Source organism: Stenella coeruleoalba, assembly GCF_951394435.1.
Source record: "Stenella coeruleoalba genome assembly, chromosome: X".
Lineage (NCBI taxonomy): Eukaryota > Metazoa > Chordata > Mammalia > Artiodactyla > Delphinidae > Stenella > Stenella coeruleoalba.
The window spans coordinates 96801274-96825502 of record NC_137152.1 but is presented as its reverse complement, the minus strand read 5'-3'; the positions used below and the strand labels follow the sequence as shown (position 1 = coordinate 96825502).

The following is a 24229-nucleotide window of genomic DNA, read 5'->3' as shown; positions in this document are numbered from 1 at the left end:
CTTCACACTCACCAGGATGGCTGTAATAAAAAAGACAAAGATAATTATTGGTGAGGACGTGAAGAAATCAGAACCCCACATACATTGCTGGTGGTAAATGTAAAACGTAAAATAATAAACTTGCTTTAGAAAACACTCTTAGCAGTTCCTCAAAAAGTTAAACATAAGGTTATCATATGACCCAGCAATTCCACTCTTAAGTAAACACCCAAGAGAACATACGTCCTCACAAAACATAAAAGCTAGAAACACATGTTCTCACAAAAACCTGGACACCAATGTCCATAGCAGCACTACTCTTTATATCACAAAAATGGAAACAACCCAATTGTCCACCAACTGATGAATGAATAAACACAATGTGGTATATCCATACAACAGAATATTATTCAGTCATAAAAAGGAATGAAGTTCCTTTTTACCGATTCATTACTACTTTTTTACTGATTCATGGTACAACAGGGTTGAACCTTGAAAACATAAGTGAAAGAAGCCAGATACCAACAGCCACATATTATATGATTTCATTCATATGAAATGTCCAGAAGAGGCAAATCCAGAGAGAGAAAGTTAGATTAGTAGTTGCCAGTGGCTGGGAAAAAGGTGGGGAGAGTGACTGCTAAGGGATATGGGATTTCTTTTGGGGATGATGAAATATTAGGTAGTGGTGATAGTTGCAAAACTCTGTGAATGTGCTAAAACCCACTGAATTATACACTTTAAAAGGGTGAATTATGGGACTTCCCTGGTAGCTCAGTTGTTAAGGATCCACCTGCCAATGCAGGGGACACGAGTTCAAGCCCTGGCCCGGGAAGATCCCACATGCTGCGGAGCAACTAAGCCCATGCGCCATAACTACTGAGCCTGCGCTCTAGAGCCCGTGAGCCACAACTACTGAGCTTGCGCGCCACGACTACTGAAGCCCTCGCGCCTAGAGCCCATGTTCTGCAACAAAGGGAAGCCACTGCAGCGAGAAGCCCACGCACCGCAACAGAGTAGCCCCTCTAGCTGCTAAAGAAAGCCTGTGTGTAGCAACAAAAACCCAACACAGCCAAAAAATAAATTAATTTTTTAAAAAGGGTAAATTATGTTATGTGAATTATATCTCAATTTTTTTTTTTTTCGGTACGCGGGCCTCTCACTGCTGTGGCCTCTCCAGCTGCGGAGCACAGGCTCCGGACGCGCAGGCTCAGCGGCCATGGCTCACGGATACAGCTGCTCCGCGGCATGTGGGATATTCCTGGACCGGGGCACGAACCAGTGTCCCCTGCATCGGCAGGCGGACTCTCAACCACTGCGCCACCAGGGGAGCCCTAGATCTCAATTTTTAACATTCCTCTACTTCATTAGGTATTCATCCTGAATACAGCCAATCAAAATCATATTTAGAGGCACACCTAAACTCTGTATCATGCATATAAAGTGTAAATAGTTCTTTCTTATATCTAGTTATATATATATATGTATATATGCATATACATACGTATACGTGTATAGAAATATAAATGAATAATTTAAATTATTAAGTGTCCCAAGTAAAGCAGTCCCAGAGAACTTAGGTCAGGTTCTGGGAGGCTCACGATGCATCTTAGCCTGATGGTACGGCCGGTAAGCTCACACAACTACTATGGACGCTTGACCAGCCTACGTAGGGGAGATTCGCTACGAGTGGATGACGTCATTTCTGCGCGACTCTTACTTTTGCCTTCATTTTCCGGTGCTGCTCTGAACTATGCCTAAAGTAGTTTCCCGGTCCGTAGTCTGCTCCGATACCCGGGATCGCGAGGAGTATGACGACGGCGAGAAGCCCCTTCACGTCTACTACTGTTTATGCGGCCAGATGGTCCTGGTGCTGGGTGAGTAGTCTGAAAGGAGCTAAACTTCGGGTTCTCGAGGGCGCATTTCCTCTGGCTGTGATCTGGCAGCCGAGTCTATGCGAGGATTTCCCTCTCCATCAAAATCCTCCGTACCCAGCCCGCCCCACTCCAGGGCAGCTTTTCGGTTTTCTGTTTAACCTTGTGATTCTGTATCCAGAACTCTCTCAAAACTAAATTCCTCTTCCATAAAAAATATACTCACTCTCCTCCCACTCTGCGTCTAGAAACTTTGTAACCTTTCTGCCGGATACAAGTATATTGTAACAGCTCTGATGTTACATGAAAATAACCTCCTACCCGCATTGATCCTACATTCTCCTCCAGCTATAACCTCATTTCTTTGCTTCTTTTATAGCAAAACTTCTAAAAAGAATTACCTATATGGGCTGTCTCTGCATCCTCACTTCCCATTCCTTCTTGCCCTCACTTCAAGCAGGCTTTCCTTCTCACCTCACCATCCAAATCATATTTGTCAAAGTTACTAACGAACGTGTTACCAGTTCCAGTGGTCAATTATCAGTGCTCATTTAAATCCCCTCTCAGTGGCATTTGACAGATGATCACTCCATCCTTCTTGAAACCCTTCATTTGCATCCAAGACTCCACACTTTACTGATTTTTCTCCTACCTTGATTTCCCCCCTCTCAGTGTCTGGCTCCTTTTTTTTTTTTTTGTGGTACGCGGGCCTCTCCCTGTTGTGGCCTCTCCCGTTGCAGAGCACAGGCTCCGGACGCGCAGGCTCCGGACGCGCAGGCTCAGCGGCCATGGCTCACGGGCCCAGCCGCTCCGCGGCATGCGGGATCCTCCCGGACCGGGGCACGAACCAGTGTCCCCTGCATCGGCAGGCGGACTCTCAACCACTGCACCACCAGGGAAGCCCTTGGCTCCTTTTTCTGTCTCAGACTTTTAGGCATTGCACGGCCCTATGGCTCAGTCCTCTCATCTGTTCTCAATCTGTACTCACTCCTTAGGCAATCTCAACCATTCCCAAGCTTTAAATACCTTTTTTATGCTGATGACTCCCAAATGTTCCTCTTTAACCTGAACCTCTTCTCAAACTCCAGCTGCCTACTCAGCGTCTCCATTTGGATGTCTAATGGACCACTTAAAGAGACCGTGTTCTCACAACACTGTAAATCAACTATACTTAAATAAAATTTTTTTAAAAATTAAAAAAAGAGAGAGAGGGAGACCATGTTCAAAATTAACTTCATGATCTCCTACTTTCTTGCTCTCCACTGTACCTCTCCGACTTCCCTATCACAGTCAGTGGTACCACTCTTCACAGAGTATCTCAGAATCATTCTTGACTTCTCCATCCAGTCCATCAACAAATTCTGCAGGTGCTTCCTTGAAAATCTATCTAGAATCTACTTTTTACCACCTCCATTTCTCCAAGCCACCACCATCCCTCACCTAGATTGCCACAGTAGTCTCTTGCTCACCACTCTTTATCCCCAGAGTCCTGTTCCAAACCAGTGTTTTCCTGTAATGCCAAGAATAAGACCAAAGTCCATAACGAGACCCTGTGTGATCAGACCTCCAGCTACCTCTCAGATTTCATCTTCTAACACTCTTCCCCTTGCTCACTGCACTCCAGCTACAGCGGCCTTTTTGATTTTTCTGTCTTGTCAAAATGTTCCTGCCTGCAGGGCCTTTGGGATCGGTATTTCTTCTGCCTCAAACCCTTTCCCCTCCATGCCCCCTTACTTCATTCAGGTCTCTGCTGAAATGTCACTTCCTTGGAGAACCCTTCCGTGACTACCCTATCTAAAATAGCACCCCGTCACTCTTTGTCCTCTTACCGTGCCTGATTTTTCTGGGTAGCACTTATCACTATCTGGATCACTGTGCATCCTCTTAATATCTTGTCTAACTTTTTTTATTAGCACTTATCATTATCCAAGATCATGTTATATAATTATTAATTTGAAAATTTCTGCCTCCTCTGCTGGCCCGTAAACTTCATCAGGTCAGGGTCTTTGTCTGCTCTGTTCTTTGCTGAATCTTTAGCACAGTGTTCCAACTGTGCCTGGTACATAGAAGGCCCTCCCGTATTTACTGAGTAAATGAATTCCCTTTTGATCACTTCGAGATGGGTCTGAATTCTTGTTCTGCTTCCTATTAAATGCGTGGCCGATCTCTTAGCCTTCCTAATCCTCAATTCCCTTACCTTTAAGCTAGGAATAGTAAATGTCTACTCCGGCAGGTCGTTGAGAAGAGTCACGAGCTGATGTGCAAACTGCCTCATGCTAACTCCCCTCTCCACCTCCTCCATGAATCTGCAATCACTCTGATCACCTGACTTCTCTGTCATCCTTTAGGTACTTAATTTGCATTGTATCAATTTTCCGTCTGCTTTATACCTGTACCTAATTTATTTCCTGTATGTTTTCATTGTTTTTGGATCAGAACTCCCCTAACTGGGATGGGTCATTCACATACCATATATATAATAGCATACCGCCTACCCACTCTCTCCTTTCCGAAGCACTTATCCAACTTTTCCAATCAATGCCTTCCTCATAGGCATTCCAGGACGCTTGATCGTCTCTTCTCATTCTAATGCATTACAGCACAAGCCAAGTGTACCAGGATCAGAAATACTCATAGAAAACTTGAATTGCAGTGCTGGGAAGGACTTTTGAGATAATATAATCAAGTAAGGAGAAAGAGCCCTAGAGAGGAAGTGATTAGCCAGAGCTGGGGCTAAAATCCAGGTGTCCTGACACCAAGTCATTTTTAGTTGGAACACTCAATAATAGGCTTCAATAGGTGTGATAATTATAGTAAAAATTAAAGTGCTAAGGGCTCCACTGAAAGCTTCTGATTGCCTCAGGGTATTTTTCAGTGGCTCTCGTGACCAAATCTTTCTCCATTCCGTCAGACTGTCAGTTGGAGAAATTGCCCATGAGGCCCCGGGATCGGTCCCGTGTGATTGATGCTGCCAAACACGCCCACAAGTTTTGTAACACAGAAGACGAGGAGACTATGTATCTTCGGAGGTAAGAGGTTGATGTTCTCTGTCTAGGATTTCCTGGTTGTCTTGGGGTCTAGTTCTGAGGAGTAGAAATACCCCATCTAGTGTGGACCAGGTCATCCATTTGGGGCCCAGTACTTTGACATTTGTGGTGGGTCTCTAACTTCTGTTAATGTAGCCGTATCTTTATTGTGCTTTGTTGAAGTGGTGCTGAGATGTGATTCTGTTGCCATTTGATAGCTGTAATTTGGGGTTTTTGCAAGTAGAATGAGTTCGTTCAACCTGTAATCTCCAGCACACCAGGTGCCGGGCACTGAGCTAGGGACTGGATCAGCAAAGATAAATAAGGCACTGTCCTTATATACCATGAAAGAGCTCATGGCTCAGTGAGGGAACAGATTACCTATTGTGATATGATAAAATTCTGGTGTGGTGAACAGAAGCCTATGGGAAAACAGACAGCAGCAGATCATCTTGCCTGAATAGTGGTCAAGAAGGATACCAGAAGATGGTGGCATTTGTGTTTGGCCTTGAACTAGGATTTCACCAAGTAGATGGAGGAGCATTCCAGGTGGAGGGACTCTGGAAGCATTAAAAGCATCAAATATGGTGTGCCTGGGAAATTTAAGTAGTCCCTTGTGGCTAGAGCCTAAGTTACTTCACAGGAAGGGGTTCATGCATCCTGGGGTGAGGACAGAGTAGAATGCTAAAGTAGACAAGTTTGGACTTTATCTTTAGGCAATAGCCATCTTCTTTTTTTAAGTAGAGGAGTGACACGATTAGATCTGTTTTAGATTTGGGAGTCCTTGGTGTATATGGGGAGTTGAAACCTGGGAAGGGATACAGTTACATGGAAAGTGTGTGGAGCAAGAAGAGAGGATTGAAGACATAATCCTGGGAAACATTGATGTCTGAAAAGCAGACAAAATAATTGGAACATAACCAGGAGAACCTGGTGATGTGGAAAACAGGAGAGGAGAGAATTTCAAGAAGTGAGGGAAGGGGATGGTCATCAACAGGTGCCAAATGCCACAGAGACGTCATCCTGCTCTAAGTCCAGTCATTCATTCAGCAAATGTTTCATTTATTGAGCTCCTACTGTGTGCCAGGTACTGTCCTAAAAGTCTGGGATATACTAGTATATTAGTTTGTTAGGGCTGCTATAACAAAGTACCATAAACTAGGCGGCTTAAAACAACAGAAGTGAATTGTCTCACAGTTCTAGAGGCTGGAATCTGAGATTACTGTGTCGGTAGGGCCATGCTGTCTCTGAAGGTTCTAGGGGAGGAGCCTTCCTTGCCCCTGCCTTGCTTCTGGTGTTTGCCGGCAGTCCTTGACATTTCTTGACTTGTAGGTGCATCACTCTAGCCTCTGTCTGCATCATTGTATGGCTTCTTCCCTGTGTTTCTGTCTCTGTGTTTCTTCTCTTCTTATAAGGACGCCAGTTATATTAAATTAAGGGAACATTCTGCTCATCTCTGTGACCTCATCTTAACTAATTATATCTGCAATGACCCTCTTTTCAAATAAGGTCACACTCTGAGGTTCCTGGAAGGACATAACTTTTTAAGGGACACTATCCAAACCAGTACAACCAGTAAACAAGCAAAGAACCTTGCCTGTACAGAGCTTATATTCTAGTGTTGAATCGGAAAAAGCTACAGGCTGACATCTAGCTATGTTTATTTAAGAAACCAAACTGTTATCAGCCCACACTAATGAAAACAGTTAGAAACTATTGCTAGGCGACATTCAGTACCAAATCAGGCACCACTGTGACAACTGGGCTTCTAGAATTATGTAGTTGAAGAGAAAATTGCTTATATACAGGATACAAGTGGGGACACAGATTATAAAACATATGAAATTCACAAAGGAAGGCCCTCCAGGTAACATTGGGGAAGTCCTCCATTGTGGTATATAGGAAGGTTTATAAATAACACGCCCTATCTAAAGCTAATCCATTCTCTTGTGCTTTTTCTCCCTCTATTAACCTTTATTTAGGTTTCTGATGTTGAAAATTCTCAACTGACTGTCTTTAGGATTGCTAAAATATTTATTACATACGTCATAATTATATATAACACTTCTAGATAATATGTATTAAATGTATATATATTAGTTAATACAGAAAGTAATCTAACAACACAACTAGGCCACAGGCTCCTATGGCACTATAAGGCAGATGCCGTCACCTGTAGGCCAGAAAACTGGGAGGCCCTAGGCTGAAGTGGCAACCCTGGAATCCAGTCAGCCTGATCCTGGAAGTGAGCCAGATTTGGGCCAGCCTTAGTGCCAGGTATTGCACAGGCCGGTGACCTCTGGCCAAGTGACTCTGTTGGGCCACAGAGTTCTCAGAGTTTACCCACAAGGCATGGTAGACTTCCCCCTTGGTTGACATGGTTCCTGCTCTAATCTTGAACTGTCTTTCCAAGGGCCCACTTTAGCATGCTCCTTTCTTATCAGGGGTGAAATTTCAGTCTGATCTTACCCCTCCTATTCTTTAGCCAGATGAGTGTGGGAGCCCCAGTTACTGAAAATATGGCAGTCTGCCTAATGCGTGCCCTGGAGCCTGTCACTTTCCACCTCCAAGTCTTCCATTCTAAAGTACCTCTCCTTTGACTCTGTTGTTCCCTGGTACCTTCCCTCCCTCATCCATTGCTTCCCCAGTTACCCATCCAGTGGGTGCTTTTCTGTCTGGATCTTTGTTGACCATATGCCTCCCTTGATGCTGTCTCCTTCCTTGACTTCTGTGAAGCTACTCTTGTGATTCTCCTTCTACTTCTTTGGCTTTCTCAGTCTTCTGGATTCTTCTTCCTGCCCCTTAAATGTTGGCATTCCCCAGGGTTCTGACCTTGATTTTATCCCCTCTCTCTCTGTACTCTCCTTGGCCATCCTCACCACCTCTTGTGGCATCAGTTACGCTTATATGCTGATGACTCACAAAATCTAGATCTGCCTCCGTTTCTCTCTTGTGCCCAGAACTGTATATCTAACTACCTATTCTACCTCTTCACCTGATGTTCTACCTCAGATACAGCATGACTAAAGCCAAACTCATTTCTCTAACGTGGAAAATCCCACAGATTGGTTCACTCAGCACCACTCCAACTCTCTTCTATTTTACCTGCCTATATACCAGTGTCTGTAAAGATAGGGCACATATTCCAGCTTCTCCCCACTCCAAAAACCCCCTAAGATTCTGAACGTGACTTAGCTTTTGCCAAGTAAAATGGACAGAAGTAGAAGTTGTTGGGTGGGGCTTCCAAGGAAAGTCCTTTTTACTCTTCTCATTCCTTCCTGCTTTTTGGAAAACGGGCGTGATAATTGGAGCACCAGCAGCCATCCTGGGACTAGAAAGGGAAGGCCACAAGGATTGCAGAGTTTTTGCCATGCTATCCTTGGGTCTCAACCATTACCAGGAACCGCCTTCCTCTACACTTATTTTACATGAGAAGAAACTCTTGTGTTGAAGCCACTGCAGTCAGGTCTCTGAAGGTGTCAGCTAAACACAATTCCTTCTTTTTCCTCCTCCTACGATGACATCACCATTCACGCAGTGGCCCGGGGCAGAAATCTGGGAGCCAGTCCTGTCTTTGTCTCATCCATCCCTGCCCCCCACCATCCCCTGCACACATCCAGTCACTCACCACGTACTGTCGATTCTACCTTCTAGTCTGTCTTGTGGCTGCCTCCTCCTGTTCAGCCCAGCCACACTGCCATCATTCTGGTACCCAACAACACTTGCTTGGGCTATCGAAGTGTCCTCTTACCTCCCCCCACCACCCCCCGCTCTCCTCCAGAGTATCGTCTACTGCCTGAATGATCTCACATGCACGTGATGTCAGTTTCCTGCTTCAGATCTTTCAGTGACTCTTCATCACCTACAGCAGTGCCTTTCAAACGTTTTTAAGCAATGAATCCTTTCTTCAAATGAAATTTTTACCAGAAGTATAAATAAGCAAGAAGCTTCTCTGATTGGGGAAGAGTTGAGCCCAACCCATTAAGGACTTCTCCCCTTTCTCCTATCCGATTTCATTTAGGGATCATTGTGGAGCGCAATTTAAAAAATCCTGGCTAGCAGGATAAAATCCAAGTCTGAAGGCTCTCTATGATCTGGCCCTAGCCTACCTGTTCATCCTCATCTCCTGGTATTCCTATGGTTTTTTGTTGTTGTTGTTTGTTTTTTTGAACAGCAAACATTGATCATCTCATATAGTTTCTGTGGGTCAGGAACTTAAGAACAGCTTAGCTGGATGGTCTCTCATGAGGCTGTGGTTAAGAGGTCGACCATGGGTGCAGTTATTTGAAGTCTTTAATTAGGGCTGGATGTTCCACTTCCAAGGTGGTTCACTCACATGGTTGGCAGCTGAGTGCTAACTGTTGGGAAGAAGCATTAGTTCCTTAGAACAAGGATCTTCCATAGGGCTGCTTGAGTATCCTCGTAACATGGCAGCTGGCTTCCCACAGTGTGAGTAATCCAAGAGAGAGCGAGTTGGAAGCTATAATGTCTTTTATGACCAAGACTCAGAAGTTACACACCATCACTTCTTCAGTGTCTTATTGGTGTCACAAGTCAGCTGTGTTCATTGTGGGAGGGCATTATACAAGGATTATTGACTTTATTATGTCAATACCAGGGGGCAAGAATCATTGGGGCCATCTTAGATGCTGCTACCACAACCAGGAAGAATGTTTTATTTTGTCTTTGGCCTTTCCTATCTCACATATTCCTGGAGATTAAGGACAAGAAAGAAAATCAAGGTCCATTAAGTCTAAATATCTAGCTCCTATTAATCACTTCTTTATAATTGTACCACTTAAAACCCTTGTCTTATTTGTATTAGAGTCTCCATATCTCAAGAAGATGAACATTTTTTCTTTTTTGGCTGTGCCATGCGGCTTGCGGGATCTTAGTTCCCCGACCAGGGATTGAACCCATGGCCTCTGCAGTGGAAGCATGGAGTCCCAACCACTGGACTGCCAGGGAAGTCCCTGTAGCTTTTTGTGTCTGGCATCTTCCGTTTAGTATATTTTCAAGATTCATCCATGTGTAGAATGACTCAATAAATCATTCTTTTTTTTTTTTTCGCTGCTTTGGGTCTTCGTTGCTGCGCATGGGCTTTCTCTAGTTGCAGCCAGCAGGGGCTACTCTTTGTTGCAGTGTGCGTGCTTCTCATTGCGGTGGCTTCTCTTGTTGCGGAGCACAGGCTCTAGGCTCGCAGGCTCAGTAGTTGTGGCACATGGGCTTAGTTGCTTCACGGCATGTGGGATCTTCCCGGACCAGGGCTCGAACCCGTGTCCCCTGCATTGGCAGGCAGATTCTTAACCACTGCGCCACTAGGGAAGCCCCATCATTCCTCTTTATGGGTGAATAATATTCCATTGTATGGATACACCACGTTTTGTTTATCCATTCATCAGTTGATGGACATTTGGGCTTTCATTTATTTATTTATTTATTCTTGGCTGTGTTGGGTCTCCGTTGCTGTGCACAGGCTTTCTCTAGTTGCTGCAAATGGGGGCTACTCTTCATTGTGGTGCACGGGCTTCTCATTGTGGTGGCTTCTCTTGTTGCAGAGCACGGGCTCGAGGTGCACGGGCTTCAGTAGTTGTGGCTCACGGGCTCAGTAGTTGTGGCGCACGGGCTTAGTTGCTCCGTGGCATGTGGATCTTCCTGGACCAGGGCTCGAACCCATGTCCCCTGCATTGGCAGGCGAATTCTTAACCATTGCGCCACCAGGGAAGTCCTGTGTTGTTGTTTTTTTTAACTAACTTTTTAAAGTATTATGGCTAATGCTGCTGTAAACATTTGTGTACAAGTTTTTGTGTGAACATGCTTTTGCTTCTCATGTATGAGTTGCTGGATCATATGGTAACTCTGTGTTTAACCTTTTGAGGACCTTGTAGAGTGGTTTCAGAAGGAGTTGCACCATTTTACATTCTTGCCAGTAGTATATGAGGGTTCCTGTTTCTCCACATCCTTGCCAGTAATTGTTATTGTCTGCCTTTTTTTTTTTTTTTTTTTTTTTTTTTTGCGGTACGCGGGCCTCTCACTGCTGCGGCCTCCCCCGTTGCGGAGCACAGGCTCCGGACGCGCAGGCTCAGCAGCCATGGCTCACGGGCCCAGCCGCTCCACGGCATGTGGGATCTTCGCGGAGTGGGGCATGAACCCGTGTCCCCTGCATCGGCAGGCGGACTCTCAGCCACTGCGCCACCAGGGAAGCCCTATTGTCTGCCTTTTTGATATAGCTATCCTAGTGTGTATGAGATGGTATCATTGTGATTTTGATTTGCATTTCCCTGATGGCTAATGATGTTGAGCTTTTCATGTCCCTATTGGTCATTTATGTATCTTCTTTGGAGAAATGTCTAGTCAAATTCTGTGTCCATTTTTGGGCTTCCCTGGTGGGGTAGTGGTTAAGAACCTGCCTGCCAATGCAGAGGACATGGGTTCGAGCCCTGGTCTGGGAGGATCCCACATGCCGCAGAACAACTAAGCCCATGCGCCACAACTACTGAGCCTGCGCTCTAGAGCCCGCGAGCCACAACTACTGAAGCCTGCGCGCCTAGAGCCCATGCTTCGCAACAAGGGAAGCCATTGCAATAAGAACCCCGCGCACCGCAATGAAGAGTAGGCCCCGCTTGCTGCGACTAGAGAAAGCCTGCGCACAGCTACAAAGACCCAACACAGCCAAAAATAAATAAATAAAATAAATAAAGTTAAAAAAATTCTTTGTCCATTTTTTAAATGGAGTATTTGTGTTTTTTATTGTTGTAAGAATTTTTTATTATGGATACTAGTCCCTTATCAGATATATGATTTACAAATATTTTTTCCCATTCTGTGGATTGCCTTTTCACTTTCTTGATGGTATTCCTGGAAGCACAAAGGTTTTTCATTTTAATTGTCCCATTTATCTATTTTTTCTTTGATTGCTTGTGCTGTAGGTATCATATTTTTAAAACCATTGCCTGATCTAAGGTCTTGAAGATTTATACTTATGTATTCTAACAGTTTTATAGGTTTGATTGTTACCTTTTTTTTTTTTTTTTTTTTTTTTTGCTGCACCTTGGTATGTGGGATCTTAGTTCCCCGACCAGGGATCGAACCCACACCCCCTGCACTGGAAGCACAGGGTCTTAACCATTGGACCACCAGGGAAGTCCCAGTTCTTACCTTTAAATCATTCATCCATTTTGAGTTAATTTTTAAATTTTTTGTTTATTTATTTTTTGGCCATGCCACACAGCTTGTGGGATCTTAGTTCCCTGACCTGGGATCAAACTTGGGCCCCCTGCAGTGGAAAAGTGCAGAGCCCTAACCACTGGACCACCAGGGAACGCCCCATTTTGAGTTAATTTTTGTACATAGTGTGAGGTAGGGATCTAAATTAATCCTTTTGTGTGTGGATATCCAGTTATCCCGGTACTATTTATTGAAAGACTATTCTTTCCCCCATTGAATGGTCTTGGCACCACTGAAAATAAATTAACCATATATGTATGGGTTTATTGTGGACTCTCAGTTCTGTTCCATTGATCTATATGTCTGTCCTTATGCCAGTACCACCCTGTCTTGATTACTGTGGCTTTGTATTAAGTTTTGAAATTATATACGAGTCCACCAACTTTGTTCTTCTTCAAGACTGTTTTGTCTACTCTGGATTCCTTACGATTCCATGTGAATTTGAGGATCAGCTTGTCAATTTCTGCAAAAAAACCAGCTGGGATTTTGATAGGGATTGTGTTGAAGTTGTAGATTCATTTGGAAAGTATTGCCATCTTAACAATATTAAGTCTTCAATCCATGAACATGAAGTGTCATTCCATTTACTTAGGTCTTTAATTTCTTTCAGTGATGTTTTGTAGTTTTCAGTGCAAAAGTTATGCACTTCCTTTGTTAAATTTATTCCTAAGTATTTTATTCTTTTTGATGCTATTGTAACTGGACTTGTTTCCTTAACTTCATTTTTGGATTGTTCATTTCTAGTGTATAGGACTACCATTAATTTGTGAATATTGATCTTATATCCTGCAGCTTTACTAAACTTGTTTATTAGTCCTAATAGTGTGTGTGTGTGTGTGTGTGTGTGTGTGTGTATGCTTTAGGGTTTCTATATATAAGATTATATCCTCTGCAAATAGACATGGTTTTACTTTTTCCCTTCCAATCTGGATGCTTTTTATTTCTTTTTCTTGCCTAATTGCCCTGGCTAGAACTTCCAGTGCAGTGTTGAATAGAAGTGTTGAGAGTGGATATCCCTGTCTTCTTCCTGATCTTAGAGGGAAAGGTTTCAGTTTTTCACCATTAAATATGATGTTAGTTTATGTGGCTTAGTAGATGTGAATTTTTCATAGATGCCCCTTATAAGGTAGAGGAAGTTCCCTTCTATTTCTAGTATATTGAAGGGGCTTTGAATTTTGTCAGATGCTTTTTATGCATCTGTTAAGATGATCATGTGTGTTTTCTCTTTTATTCTATTATTATAGTGTATCGCATTGATTGATTTTTTTTTTTGTATGTTGCACCAATCTTGCATTCCTGGGATAAATTCCACTTGGCAATGTGGTATAAACCTTCTTTATATGTTGCTTGATTCAGTTTTGCCTGTATTTTTTAAAATTTTTATTTATTTATTTTATTTTTGGCTGTGTTGGGTCTTCGTTTCTGTGCGAGGGCTTTCACTAGTTGTGGCAAGCGGGGGCCACTCTTCATCGCGGCGCGCGGGCCTCTCACTATCATGGCCTCTCTTGTTGCGGAGCACAGGCTTCAGAGGCGCAGGCTCAGTAGTTGTGGCTCACGGGCCTAGTTGCTCCATGGCATGTGGGATCTTCCCAGACCAGGGCTCGAACCCGTGTCCCCTGCATTAGCAGGCAGATTCTCAACCACTGCGCCACCAGAGAAGCCCAAGGATAACTTTTGAAAAGCCCTTTTAGCATTTGAAGTAGTGAGCTTGGTAGTTATGAGATTTGTTTGTATCTTTTTTTTTTTAACTTCCATTTTCTGTGCAGGCCTGAAGGCATTGAACGACAGTACAGGAAGAAATGTGCAAAGTAAGTATTAACAGTGTGGGTTTCTCCGAGAATAAGTAAGTAGAGGCAATGATGTGTTAGGAAAAGAATCATTTGGAGACAATTCTGTTATATCTTTATCCCTATAATCTTACCTGCCTTCAAACTTCAGTTATGCAAATACCAATATGCTTCTTAAAGAGATGCAACTGACCAAGTTACATCTCTGACCAGCTGGCCACAAAAATGGGTTTTTAAGCATAGTATTATTTTTTTCACTGAGGTGTAACTTATATATAATAAAATTTGCCCTTCCTAAGTGTACAGTTTGATGAGTGTTGACAGAAGCACAGAGCCATGTAACGTCACCACTCCTGTGACATAGACGTTTCCAGTGCTCCTTTGCAATCAGTCTCCTTCCTCACCCCTCCCCTCGCCAGCACTGATCTGCCTTCTGTTACCATGGTTTTACCTCTTCTAAAATGTGATGTAAATTCTACAGTACGTGTTCTACTACATACAATGTGTATCTCTTACATCTGGTTTCTTTCATGTTGCATGATGCTTTGGGGATTCATCTGAGTTGTTATGTGTATCAGTAATTTGTTCCTCTTTATCGCTGAGTAGTAGTCATTGCACCACAGTTTGTTTAACCATTGACCTGTTGAAGGGCATTTGAGTTGTTAATGGCTTTGGCTATTATAAATAAAGCTGCTATGAACATTCTAGTATAAATCTTGTGGGAACATGTGTTTTCTCTTGGAGTGGAGTTGTTGGCTCATATGGTAAATGTAACATAGTGTAATTTTTTTTGATATTTTTTATTTGTTTTGGTTGCACCGGGTCTTAGTTGTGGCAGGCAGCCTCCTTAGTTGTGGCACGCGGGCTCCTTAGTTGTGCCATGTAAACTCTTAGTTGCAGCCTGCATTTGGGATCTAGTTCCCTGATCAGGGATTGAACCCGGGCCTCCTGCATTAGGAGCGCAGAGTCTTAACCACTGTGCCACCAGGGAAATCCCCACATAGTGTAATTTAATCCAAACTTATTTATAAAGTCTGTTATAGGACTACAGACCCAAGAACTTTAGAGACTATTATTTAAAAATATATATGATTTCCAGCTTTAGGTTGTTAACAGTGAGAATATTAAACTATAATAAGTTTAATCTTGTTGATGAATTACAGTTCAGTCTTGGCTCTCAGAAGACTCAGACTAGAATTAAAGCAGGGAAGTGGCTAGGAAGGCATTTTAGTTTACAGCCACATTAGGTTTGTTAGACTACTTTAATCATATCTTATGGGTATGGGTCTACTTCACTTAGCTGAAGAAGTATAATAGAAGTGAGCAACCAGGACTTCCCTGGTGGCGCAGTGATTAAGAATCCGCCTGCCAATGTAGGGGACACGGGTTCGAGCCCTGTCTGGGAAGATCCCACATGCCACGGAGCAACTAAGCCCGTGCGCCACAACTACTGAGCCTGTGTGCCACAACTACTGAAGCCTGTGCACCTAGAGCCCATGCTCTGCAACAAGAGAAGCCACCGCAATAAGAAGCCCGCACACTGCGACGAAGAGTAACCCCCGCTCGCTGCAACTAGAGAAAGCCTGTGTGCAGCAACAAAGACTCAAAGCTGCCAAAAATAAATAAATAAATAAATTTTTTAAAAAAAGAAATGACCAACCAAAGAAAGCATGACGATTGCTACAGAGCTTAGTTGGCAGACCACTGCAGTGGAGCCTTTATGCTCCTTCTTTTTTTAAAATAATTAATTAATTAATTTTTATTTTTGGCTGAGAGGGGTCTTTGTTGCTGCACGCGGGCTTTCTCTAGTTGCGGCGAGCGGGGGCTGCTCTTCGTTGCAGTGCGCAGGCCTCTCATTGTGGTGGCTTCTCTTGCTGTGGAGCACGGGGTCTAGGCACGTGGGCTTCAGTAGTTGTAACACGCGGGCTCAGTAGTTGTGGCTCAACGGTCAGTGATTCTTATCAAGTAGTTTTGGGAAACACTGGGAAGAGCTAATCATCAGTTTCTGCCACAAACACAAATATTCCCAGAGTCTAAGCACACTTTGTGAAGCGCCGTTTTGGGGATTTGCATTCTGAGGCCTCCCTGAGATTCACTGTTCTGTTTGCAGGTGCGGGCTGCCACTCTTCTACCAGTCCCAACCGAAGAATGCTCCTGTGACCTTCATTGTGGATGGAGCAGTAGTCAAGTTTGGCCAGGGTTTTGGGAAGACGAACATATATACTCAGAAACAAGAGCCTCCTAAGAAAGTAATTATCACTGAAGGAGACAGATGGGTTAATACAGCTACAGATTTAGCCCTACAATTTTAAAGAAGATTATGGTGCATGAGAAACTGCCCTTCATGAGCACTCTCTTTATTAAGAGAGAGCCATTTTTGTGTATAAGCAGGTGCTACAAACTTGTAACACCTATTGTGTGTTCTCTTTTCTTTCCTACATCTGCTCTATGAGCAAAGTTAGAAATTGTATGATTTTTATTCACATTTACTTCCATTGAAATTTCTTCTTTTTCCAGTGTGAGCAATTAAACATTGAATGAATAAGGCTAGTCTTTAAATATACTTTTAAAAACCCTTGATGGCAAATACCAGAAAAATATAATGCAAATTAAAATATGGGCACTTTTAGATAGGCCAGCCTGTCCCAAGGAGGTCCCCTGCCCCCAGGAACCAGGCTTGTACACTTGCACACACGCACTCACACATACACACTCACACACACACGACTCACAGAACCTCTTGAGGTAAACTAGACTGATTCCTCTTCCTGCAACTCCAGGTGATGATGACGAAACGGACTAAAGACATGGGCAAGTTCAGCTCTGTCACTGTGTCTACTATTGATGAAGAGGAAGAGGAGATTGAGGCTGTAAGTGCTTCTGCTCTCAGGGGAATTGGAATGCGGGGCGGGGGGAGGGGGCTCTCCAACCAGAGCATTGAGTAACAGAATAACTAGGAACTTCAAGCTCGTAGATCTTGCTCTGCTACTAAGAAACGCTGTGATACCTGGCTGGTTCCTGTTTCCCTGGATCTCAGGGACATCTCTGTAAGATAAGGAGCAGGGAGTTGGACTAGATCAGTCTTTTTTTGTTTGTTTTTTGCGGTACGCGGGCCTCTCACTGCTGTGGCCTCTCCCGCTGCGGAGCACAGGCTCCGGACGCGCAGGCTCAGCGGCCATGGCTCACGGGCCCAGCCGCTCCGCGGCATGTGGGATCTTCCCGGACCGGGCCACGAACCCGTATCCCCTGCATCGGCAGGCGGACTCTCAACCACTGCGCTACCAGGGAAGCCCAGTCATTTTTTTCATACTGTTTTTTGAGATGCCTTAGGGGGCAAATCCCTCCTCATCCCTCTTCAGTTGAAAAACTACTGGGCTCAGCAATTTCAAGTCCCTTCCAGTCCAGCTCTGATGGTGTGGGAGTCTGTCCTTAGCAAGAGCAGCAATTACCTTTATGGTATTTCAGTATAATGATGTTTACAGAGAGATGTTATCTGTTACTTAAATGTGGTTTCGGTTGAAACCTGACTCTCCCGGATTATGGAAAAGCCGAAGAGTTGAAAGGGAGCAGAGTCTTGCCATTTCAGGAATAATTTCATAATTTGAGGAGTATAAACTTCTCCCGAGGTCTCTGTTGCTCCTCTTTGGTGAGACTGCTGGTCTAAGGGTGCTTCTTTCTTCCCTCAGAGAGAAGTTGCTGACTCGTATGCGCAGAATGCCAAGGTGATTGAGAAGCAGCTGGAGCGCAAAGGCATGAGTAAGAGGCGGCTGCAGGAGCTGGTGAGTGGCGGGGGCGGGGGCTGGCAGGCGCTGGGCTGGACTGTTTGGGTTCCTCGGTCTGAAAGACCCTCCGGCAGGCAGGGGAATCCTTTCAGAAGTCTGTCTGGGGTTATGGTGTGGCTGGCTGCCAGGTGTCTAACCGTGGGCCGTGGCTGTCAGTACATACCCTACTCTGGGATAGTGACCACAGGATCCAGGCCCCAAATGATAGTTCTTGTTAGCCAACCCTAACGAGAATGGTAAGTTAATCTGCTACTTGTGGTCCAAGGTCAGGAGTTCAAGATCGGGGCTCATGGGTGCTCTCCCAGGGTATGAGGCATACAGTGGGGCTACACTGGGGCGCCAGGATTGGGGCTGGTCGCTACTTCTTAAAGCACTGCTTCCACCACCACTGTCTGCACTATCCCTAGGCTCTTTGTTGAGCACACACGTCTATATGTGATGGTGCCTATGTTTCTGTCTTCCTGATAATAAGTTACTTATGATATTTCTTTGAAATCAGACATCCCAGCATTGGTGCCTCATCGAAAAGTATACCAGTCTATTCTACTGACTGTAGAGGAGTTTTTGGTGACAGAGGTAGTGGGTTTTGAGAGCTGCTTTACCTTGCCGTAGTGATCTAGAGCACTGCTTACCAAATTTTCTGAGGTGAAGGACCAGTGCTTGCTTCTTGTTTTAAAATTTGTCAAGAGTAGATTTGTAATTTATAAAATGCAATAAAAATGAATTTGCCTGAATTCTTCTTATGAGATGATTTTACTTTCTTATTGCTCTGTCAAATTGCTATAGAAGCTTCTAAATGCTTACTCTCAATTTTTGTGTGTATCTTCATGGACTGCACAACTTTAAGTAGCACTGTTCTAGAACAGTGTTCTTCCTCCTATTCTGCCACAAATAGGATACTGATATGTCATGATATTGATTCCTCCAGTCCTTCAGGGGTCCTGGAGCTGTGGGATCCCTACACTGATAGACCACAGCCCTGTGTGTTTACCCCGTTTTACCATACAGATATTATTATCTTCAATGTGTGTCATAACATCAGAAAGTTTGGAAAGCAGTTGCTAGAGTTTCATCACAATTTTAGAAACACGGTTCTAGTTTGTATACTAAATGAGCATGAGGGGATAGTGTTGGGGCAGTTAGAATAAGGCAGGAAAATCAGAATTTCATGTCATGTATCAGGACATATACTCTTCTTCCTTTCCAGGCTGAACTGGAAGCCAAGAAAGCGAAAATGAAGGGAACCTTGATTGACAACCAGTTCAAATAATCAGGACCTTTCTGTGAACCCAGACTGGAGGCAAGCATTTAGATGAGGAGGAAAAAGAGTGTTTTCTTGACTGCATGGACTGATTCCTACTTTTATGCCCCAGCAGAAGGCTTTACGTGTCCTCCAGTGATTCTCCTACATTCAGTGAGGTCTTTTTTTTTTTTTTTCCCCATTACGTGGGCCTCTCATTGTTGTGGCCTTTCCCATTGCAGAGCACAGGCTCCGGACGCGCAGGCTCAGCGGCCATGGCTCACGGGCCCAGCCGCTCCGTGGCATGTGGGATCCTCCCAGACCGGGGCACGAACCCGTGTCCCCTGCCTCGGCAGGCGGACTCCCAACCACTGCGCCACCAGGGAAGCCCTCAGTGAGGTCTTTGAGTTCATCTGACCTGCTTTCTAGAGATGGGTATTTCTCAATCTTTCTGTGTATAGGTCTTCTGTACTATTTTTTGTCCATTTGATATAAACTTCTTCATCTGTGTAGAAGCTCTGTGAATAGATCAGTGCTTCAGTGTGTCTAGTTTCTAAAGGAGCTATTCTTATTCCTTCTTCAAAGTTAATAAAATGTTTAAAGATTTTTGAAAAAAAAATAAAAGTAACATGAATTACATTTAAAGTTACAGCAAGCCAGATCCTTTTAAGTGGCTCTGTCTCTGTTCTTAGACTGGCAGGTACTGGCTAGGGTTTGAATCTCTCTACTGTCAGGGAAAATCCATAACAAGCCAGAATCTGCATAAAGTTTCCTTTACCTCAAATGTTACAACTCTAGGCACGCCAACCCTTATCAGATGTTGTACATGCAGAAGGAAAAGGCAGATTCAAGTGAGGGGGTAGGATAGCTCTGATCTGAATGAAAATGGGGTCTTGGGAAGCAACCCAAGGGAGCTACCATCCTGTCAAGCAGCTAAGAGCGTGCTTCCATGTGTGGGCATGTGGGAGGGAGACATGGTAGAGTAAGAAATGACACCGACTCTAGGTCCAAGCACCTCACTACACATAACTCAATTTCGTTTCTTTTTATGGCTGAGTAATATTCCATTGTATATATGTGCCACATCTTCTTTATCCATTCATCCGATGATGGACACGTAGGTTGCTTCCATGTCCTGGCTATTGTAAATAGAGCTGCCATGAACATTGTGGTACATGACTCTTTCTGAATTATGGTTTTCTCAGGGTATATGCCCAGTAGTGGGATTGTTGGGTCGTATGGTAGTTCTATTTGTAGTTTTTTAAGGAACCTCTATACTGCTCTCCATAGTGGCTGTATCAATTTACATTCCCACCAACAGTGCAGGAGGGTTCCCTTTTCTCCACACCCTCTCCAGCATTTATTGTTTCTAGATTTTTTGATGATGGCCATTCTGACCGGGGTGAGATGATATCTCATTGTAGTTTTGATTTCCATTTCTCTAATGATTAATGTTGTTGAGCATTCTTTCATGTGTTTGTTGGCAATCTGTATACCTACAGTCTGTCATACAGAGTGAAGTAAGTCAGAAAGAGAAAAACAAATACCGTATGCTAACATATATATATATGGAATCTAAGAAAAAAAAAGGTCATGAAGAACCTAGGGCTAAGACGGGAACAAAGACACAGACCTACTAGAGAATGGACTTGAGGATATGGGGAGGGGGAAGGGTAAGCTGTGACAAAGTGAGAGAGAGGCATGGACATATATACACTACCAAACGTAAAATAGATAGCTAGTGGGAAGCAGCCGCATAGCACAGGGAGATCAGCTCAGTGCTTTGTGACCACCTAGAGGGGTGGGATAGGGAGGGTGGGAGGGAGGGAGATGCAAGAGGGAAGAGATATGGGAACATATGTATATGTATAACTGATTCACTTTGTTATAAAGCAGAAACTAACACACCATTGTAAAGCAATTATACCCCAATAAAGGTGTTAAAAAAAAAGAAATGACACCGAGATAAACAAAAGTTATCTGTTGACTGTCTTTTATTTCACATCTGCTATTTGTGGAGGAGTGTCGTATACATAAATATTTAATGTCACACTGCTTCAGTGACATTAGTATGTAGTGTTTGTACCCATGTTTTTATCTGTTCACCTGTATTGCAAGGTGTTGGGACAGGAGGAGTGTTTTAGCCTCTTCGTATTATTTACATGGCTTGGGTGCCTAGTAGGCGCCCAAGGCGTGTATGTGAGGTGCTGCTGGGAAACAGTAGGGCATTTTTCTTTGCTTTTTTCCCCCCGATTTCTGAATTTGGAAGGAAAAGTAGGTTAGAGTGGGGGTAGATGTGAGCTAGCAAGAACTGGGAGAAAGAGGGGTGGGAGGTCCTGGGAAAGCCCGGGGTGGGGCTGTGTGACCAGCTTCCCAGTTACTCTCCTGCATCCAATGGGGGCTTTGCAACTGAGTCTTCCTCTCCACCTCATTTCCTGGTCCTCGTGTTGAGAGATAATTAGGCATCGTGTGGATAAGCAACCATAACCTCCTCACAATTCCTTGACCCCAACTCCAAACAATGACCTTTACCTTCACCCCCCTTTAGCCACAAACTCCTTGGATATCATCTATACCACCTGTGAGAGCCAATACTCTGCTCTGACCACAGCCTCCTACCATTGCTGCTCTTTCATACTTACTTCCACTAAACCTGTTTTGTTTTGTTTTTAGATTTGAAGAGAGATTATTATTTTTTTCATTGAAGTATAGGTGGTTTACAATATTGTGTTAGTTTCAGGTGTACGACAAAGTGATTTGGTTATACATACATATGTATATATCTATATTTTTTCTATTCTTTTCCATTATAATTTCTTATAAGGTATTAAATATAGTTCCCTGTGCTATGCAGTAGGACCTTGTTGTTTATCTATTTTATATATAGTAGTGTGCATCTGTTAATCCCATACTCCCAATTTATGCACCCACCCGTCCCCCTTTGGTACTCGTAAGTTTGTTTTCTGTGTTTCTGAGTCTGCTTCTGTTTTGTAAACAAGTTCATTTGTACTATTTTTTAGATTCCACATATAGGTGATATAACATTTGTCTTTCTCTGGCTGGCTTCACTTAGTATGATAATCTCTAGGTCCATCCATGTTGCTGCAAATGGCATTATTTCATGCTTTTTTATGGATGAGTAATATTCCATTGTATAAATGTACCACATCTTTGTTATCCATTCATGTGTCCATGGACATTTAGGTTGCTTCCATGTCTTGGCTATTGTTAACAGTGCTACAGTGAACATTGGGGTGCATGTATCTTTTCAAATCATGGTTTTCTCTAGATATATGCCCAGGAGTGGGATTGCTGGATCATATGGTAACTCTACTTTTAGATTTTAAAGGAACCTCCATACTGTTTTCCACAGTGGCTGTAACTAACTTACATTCCTACACCCTCTCCAGCATTTATTATTTGTAGACTTTCTGATGATAGCCATTCTGACTGGTGTGGGGTGATACATCATTGTAATTTTTTTTTGTTTGTTTTGTTTTGTTTTTTTTTTAATTTTATTTTTTTAAGGTGTTGGGGGTAGGAGTTTATTAATTAATTAATTTATTTTTGCTGTCTTGGGTCCTCGTTTCTGCGCGAGGGCTCTCTCCAGTTGCAGCAAGCGGGGGCCACCCCTTATCGCGGCGCGCGGGCCTCTCACCACCGCGGCCTCTTTTGTAGCGGAGCACAGGCTCCAGACGCGCAGGCTCAGCAGTCGTGGCTCACGGGCCCGGTTGCTCCACGGCACGTGGGATCCTCCCAGACCAGGGCCCGAACCCGTATCCCCTGCTCCAGCAGGCAGACTCCCAACCACTGAGCCACCAGGGAAGCCCCCCATCATTGTAATTTTGATTTGCATTCCTCTCATAATTTTTGAGCATATTTTCATGTGCTGTTTAGCCATCTGTATGTCTTTTTAAATGAAATGTCTGTGTAGATCTTCTGCCCATTTTTTGATTGGGTTTGGATTTTTATTATTGAGTTGTATGAGCTGTTTATATATTTTGGAAATAAAGCCGTTGTTGGTCACATCATTTGCACATATTTTCTGCCAGTCCATAGGTAGTCTTTCTGTTTTGTTGATGGTTTACTTTGCTGTGCAAAAGCTTATAAGTATGATTAGGCCCCATTTGTTAATTTTCGCTTTTATTTCTATTGCCTTGGGACTGACCTAAGAAAACATTGCTATGATTTATGTCGGAATGTTTTGCCTATGTTCTCTTCTAGGAGTTTTATGGTGTCATGTTTTATATTTAGGTCTTTAAACCATTCCGAGTTTATTTTTGTGTATGGCATCAGGGTGTGTTCTAACTTCATTGATTTACATATGGCTGTCCAGCTTTCCCAACACCACTTGCTGAAGAGACTGTCTTTTCTCCATTGTATATTCTTGCCTCCTTTATCAAAAACAAGGTGACCGGGGCTTCCCTGGTGGTGCAGTGGTTGAGAGTCCGCCTGCCGATGCAGGAGACACAGGTTTGTGCCCCAGTCTGGGAAGATCCCACATGCCGCGGAGCAGCTAGGCCCGTGAGCCATGGCCGCTGAGCCTGCGCGTCCGGAGCCTGTGCTCCGCAACAGGAGAGGCCACAACAGTGAGAGGCCTGCATACCAAAAAAAAACAAAAACAAAAACAAAACATGATTGGGAACAGATCACACTTTTATTCTGAGCCATCAAGTAAAGTGCAATGTAAAGACCCTTGCATAGAGGACTCCCTGTAGCAAATGCGTGGTTACCTTTCTACATATTTTCTGAAGTACTTGCCTTTAGATGATAATCCGGAACCATTTCAACATCTGGTTCAGCTTATGCACTTTATTTCATCTTTAAGACTGCAAATTGTTATGTCACTAGCACCAAACAAGCATGTGCTCTTCATTGTGTTTTATTCTTTCATGTTGAAATAGTTATTAAAATAACATGACATAGTCTCTCTATTCTATTTAGTTGTAGTGTTTTAGCCACAAACACAGTGTTTTAGAGTTAGTATAAAGAGCCATATTGAAATTTTGGAGAGTCTTATTCTATTTTTTTGTTTGGTTTTGCAAATTCTTGACTGTGATAATATAGTAAAATGTTTTAAAATGTTGCCACCGCAATAACTGTTTACATTTGGAAGTGTAATTTTATTGTTTAAGAGAAATTGAAAAGCTATTTATTTATTTATTGGCCACGCTAGGCAGCTTGTGAAATCTTAGTTCCCTGACCAGGGACTGAACCTGGGCCCTGGCAGTGAAAGCCTAGTCCTAACCACTGGACCACCAGGGAATTCCTTGAAAAGCTTTTTAAAAACTAGCTTGTGTCAACCATTTTAGGA

General features: G+C 43.5%; 1 protein-coding gene across 1 annotated transcript; it reads left to right on the top strand.

The window, feature by feature from the left end:
• The first annotated feature begins 1705 nt into the window (after positions 1 to 1705).
• Positions 1706 to 23742, top strand: STEEP1 (STING1 ER exit protein 1). The gene is made up of 7 exons (XM_079911437.1): positions 1706 to 1856; positions 4765 to 4882; positions 13873 to 13914; positions 16004 to 16142; positions 16674 to 16763; positions 17580 to 17672; positions 18883 to 23742. The coding sequence occupies exons 1-7, from the start codon at positions 1733 to 1735 to the stop codon at positions 18943 to 18945; spliced, it is 669 nt and encodes a 222-aa protein (XP_079767563.1). The 5' UTR covers positions 1706 to 1732; the 3' UTR covers positions 18946 to 23742.
• The last annotated feature ends 487 nt before the right edge of the window (positions 23743 to 24229 follow it).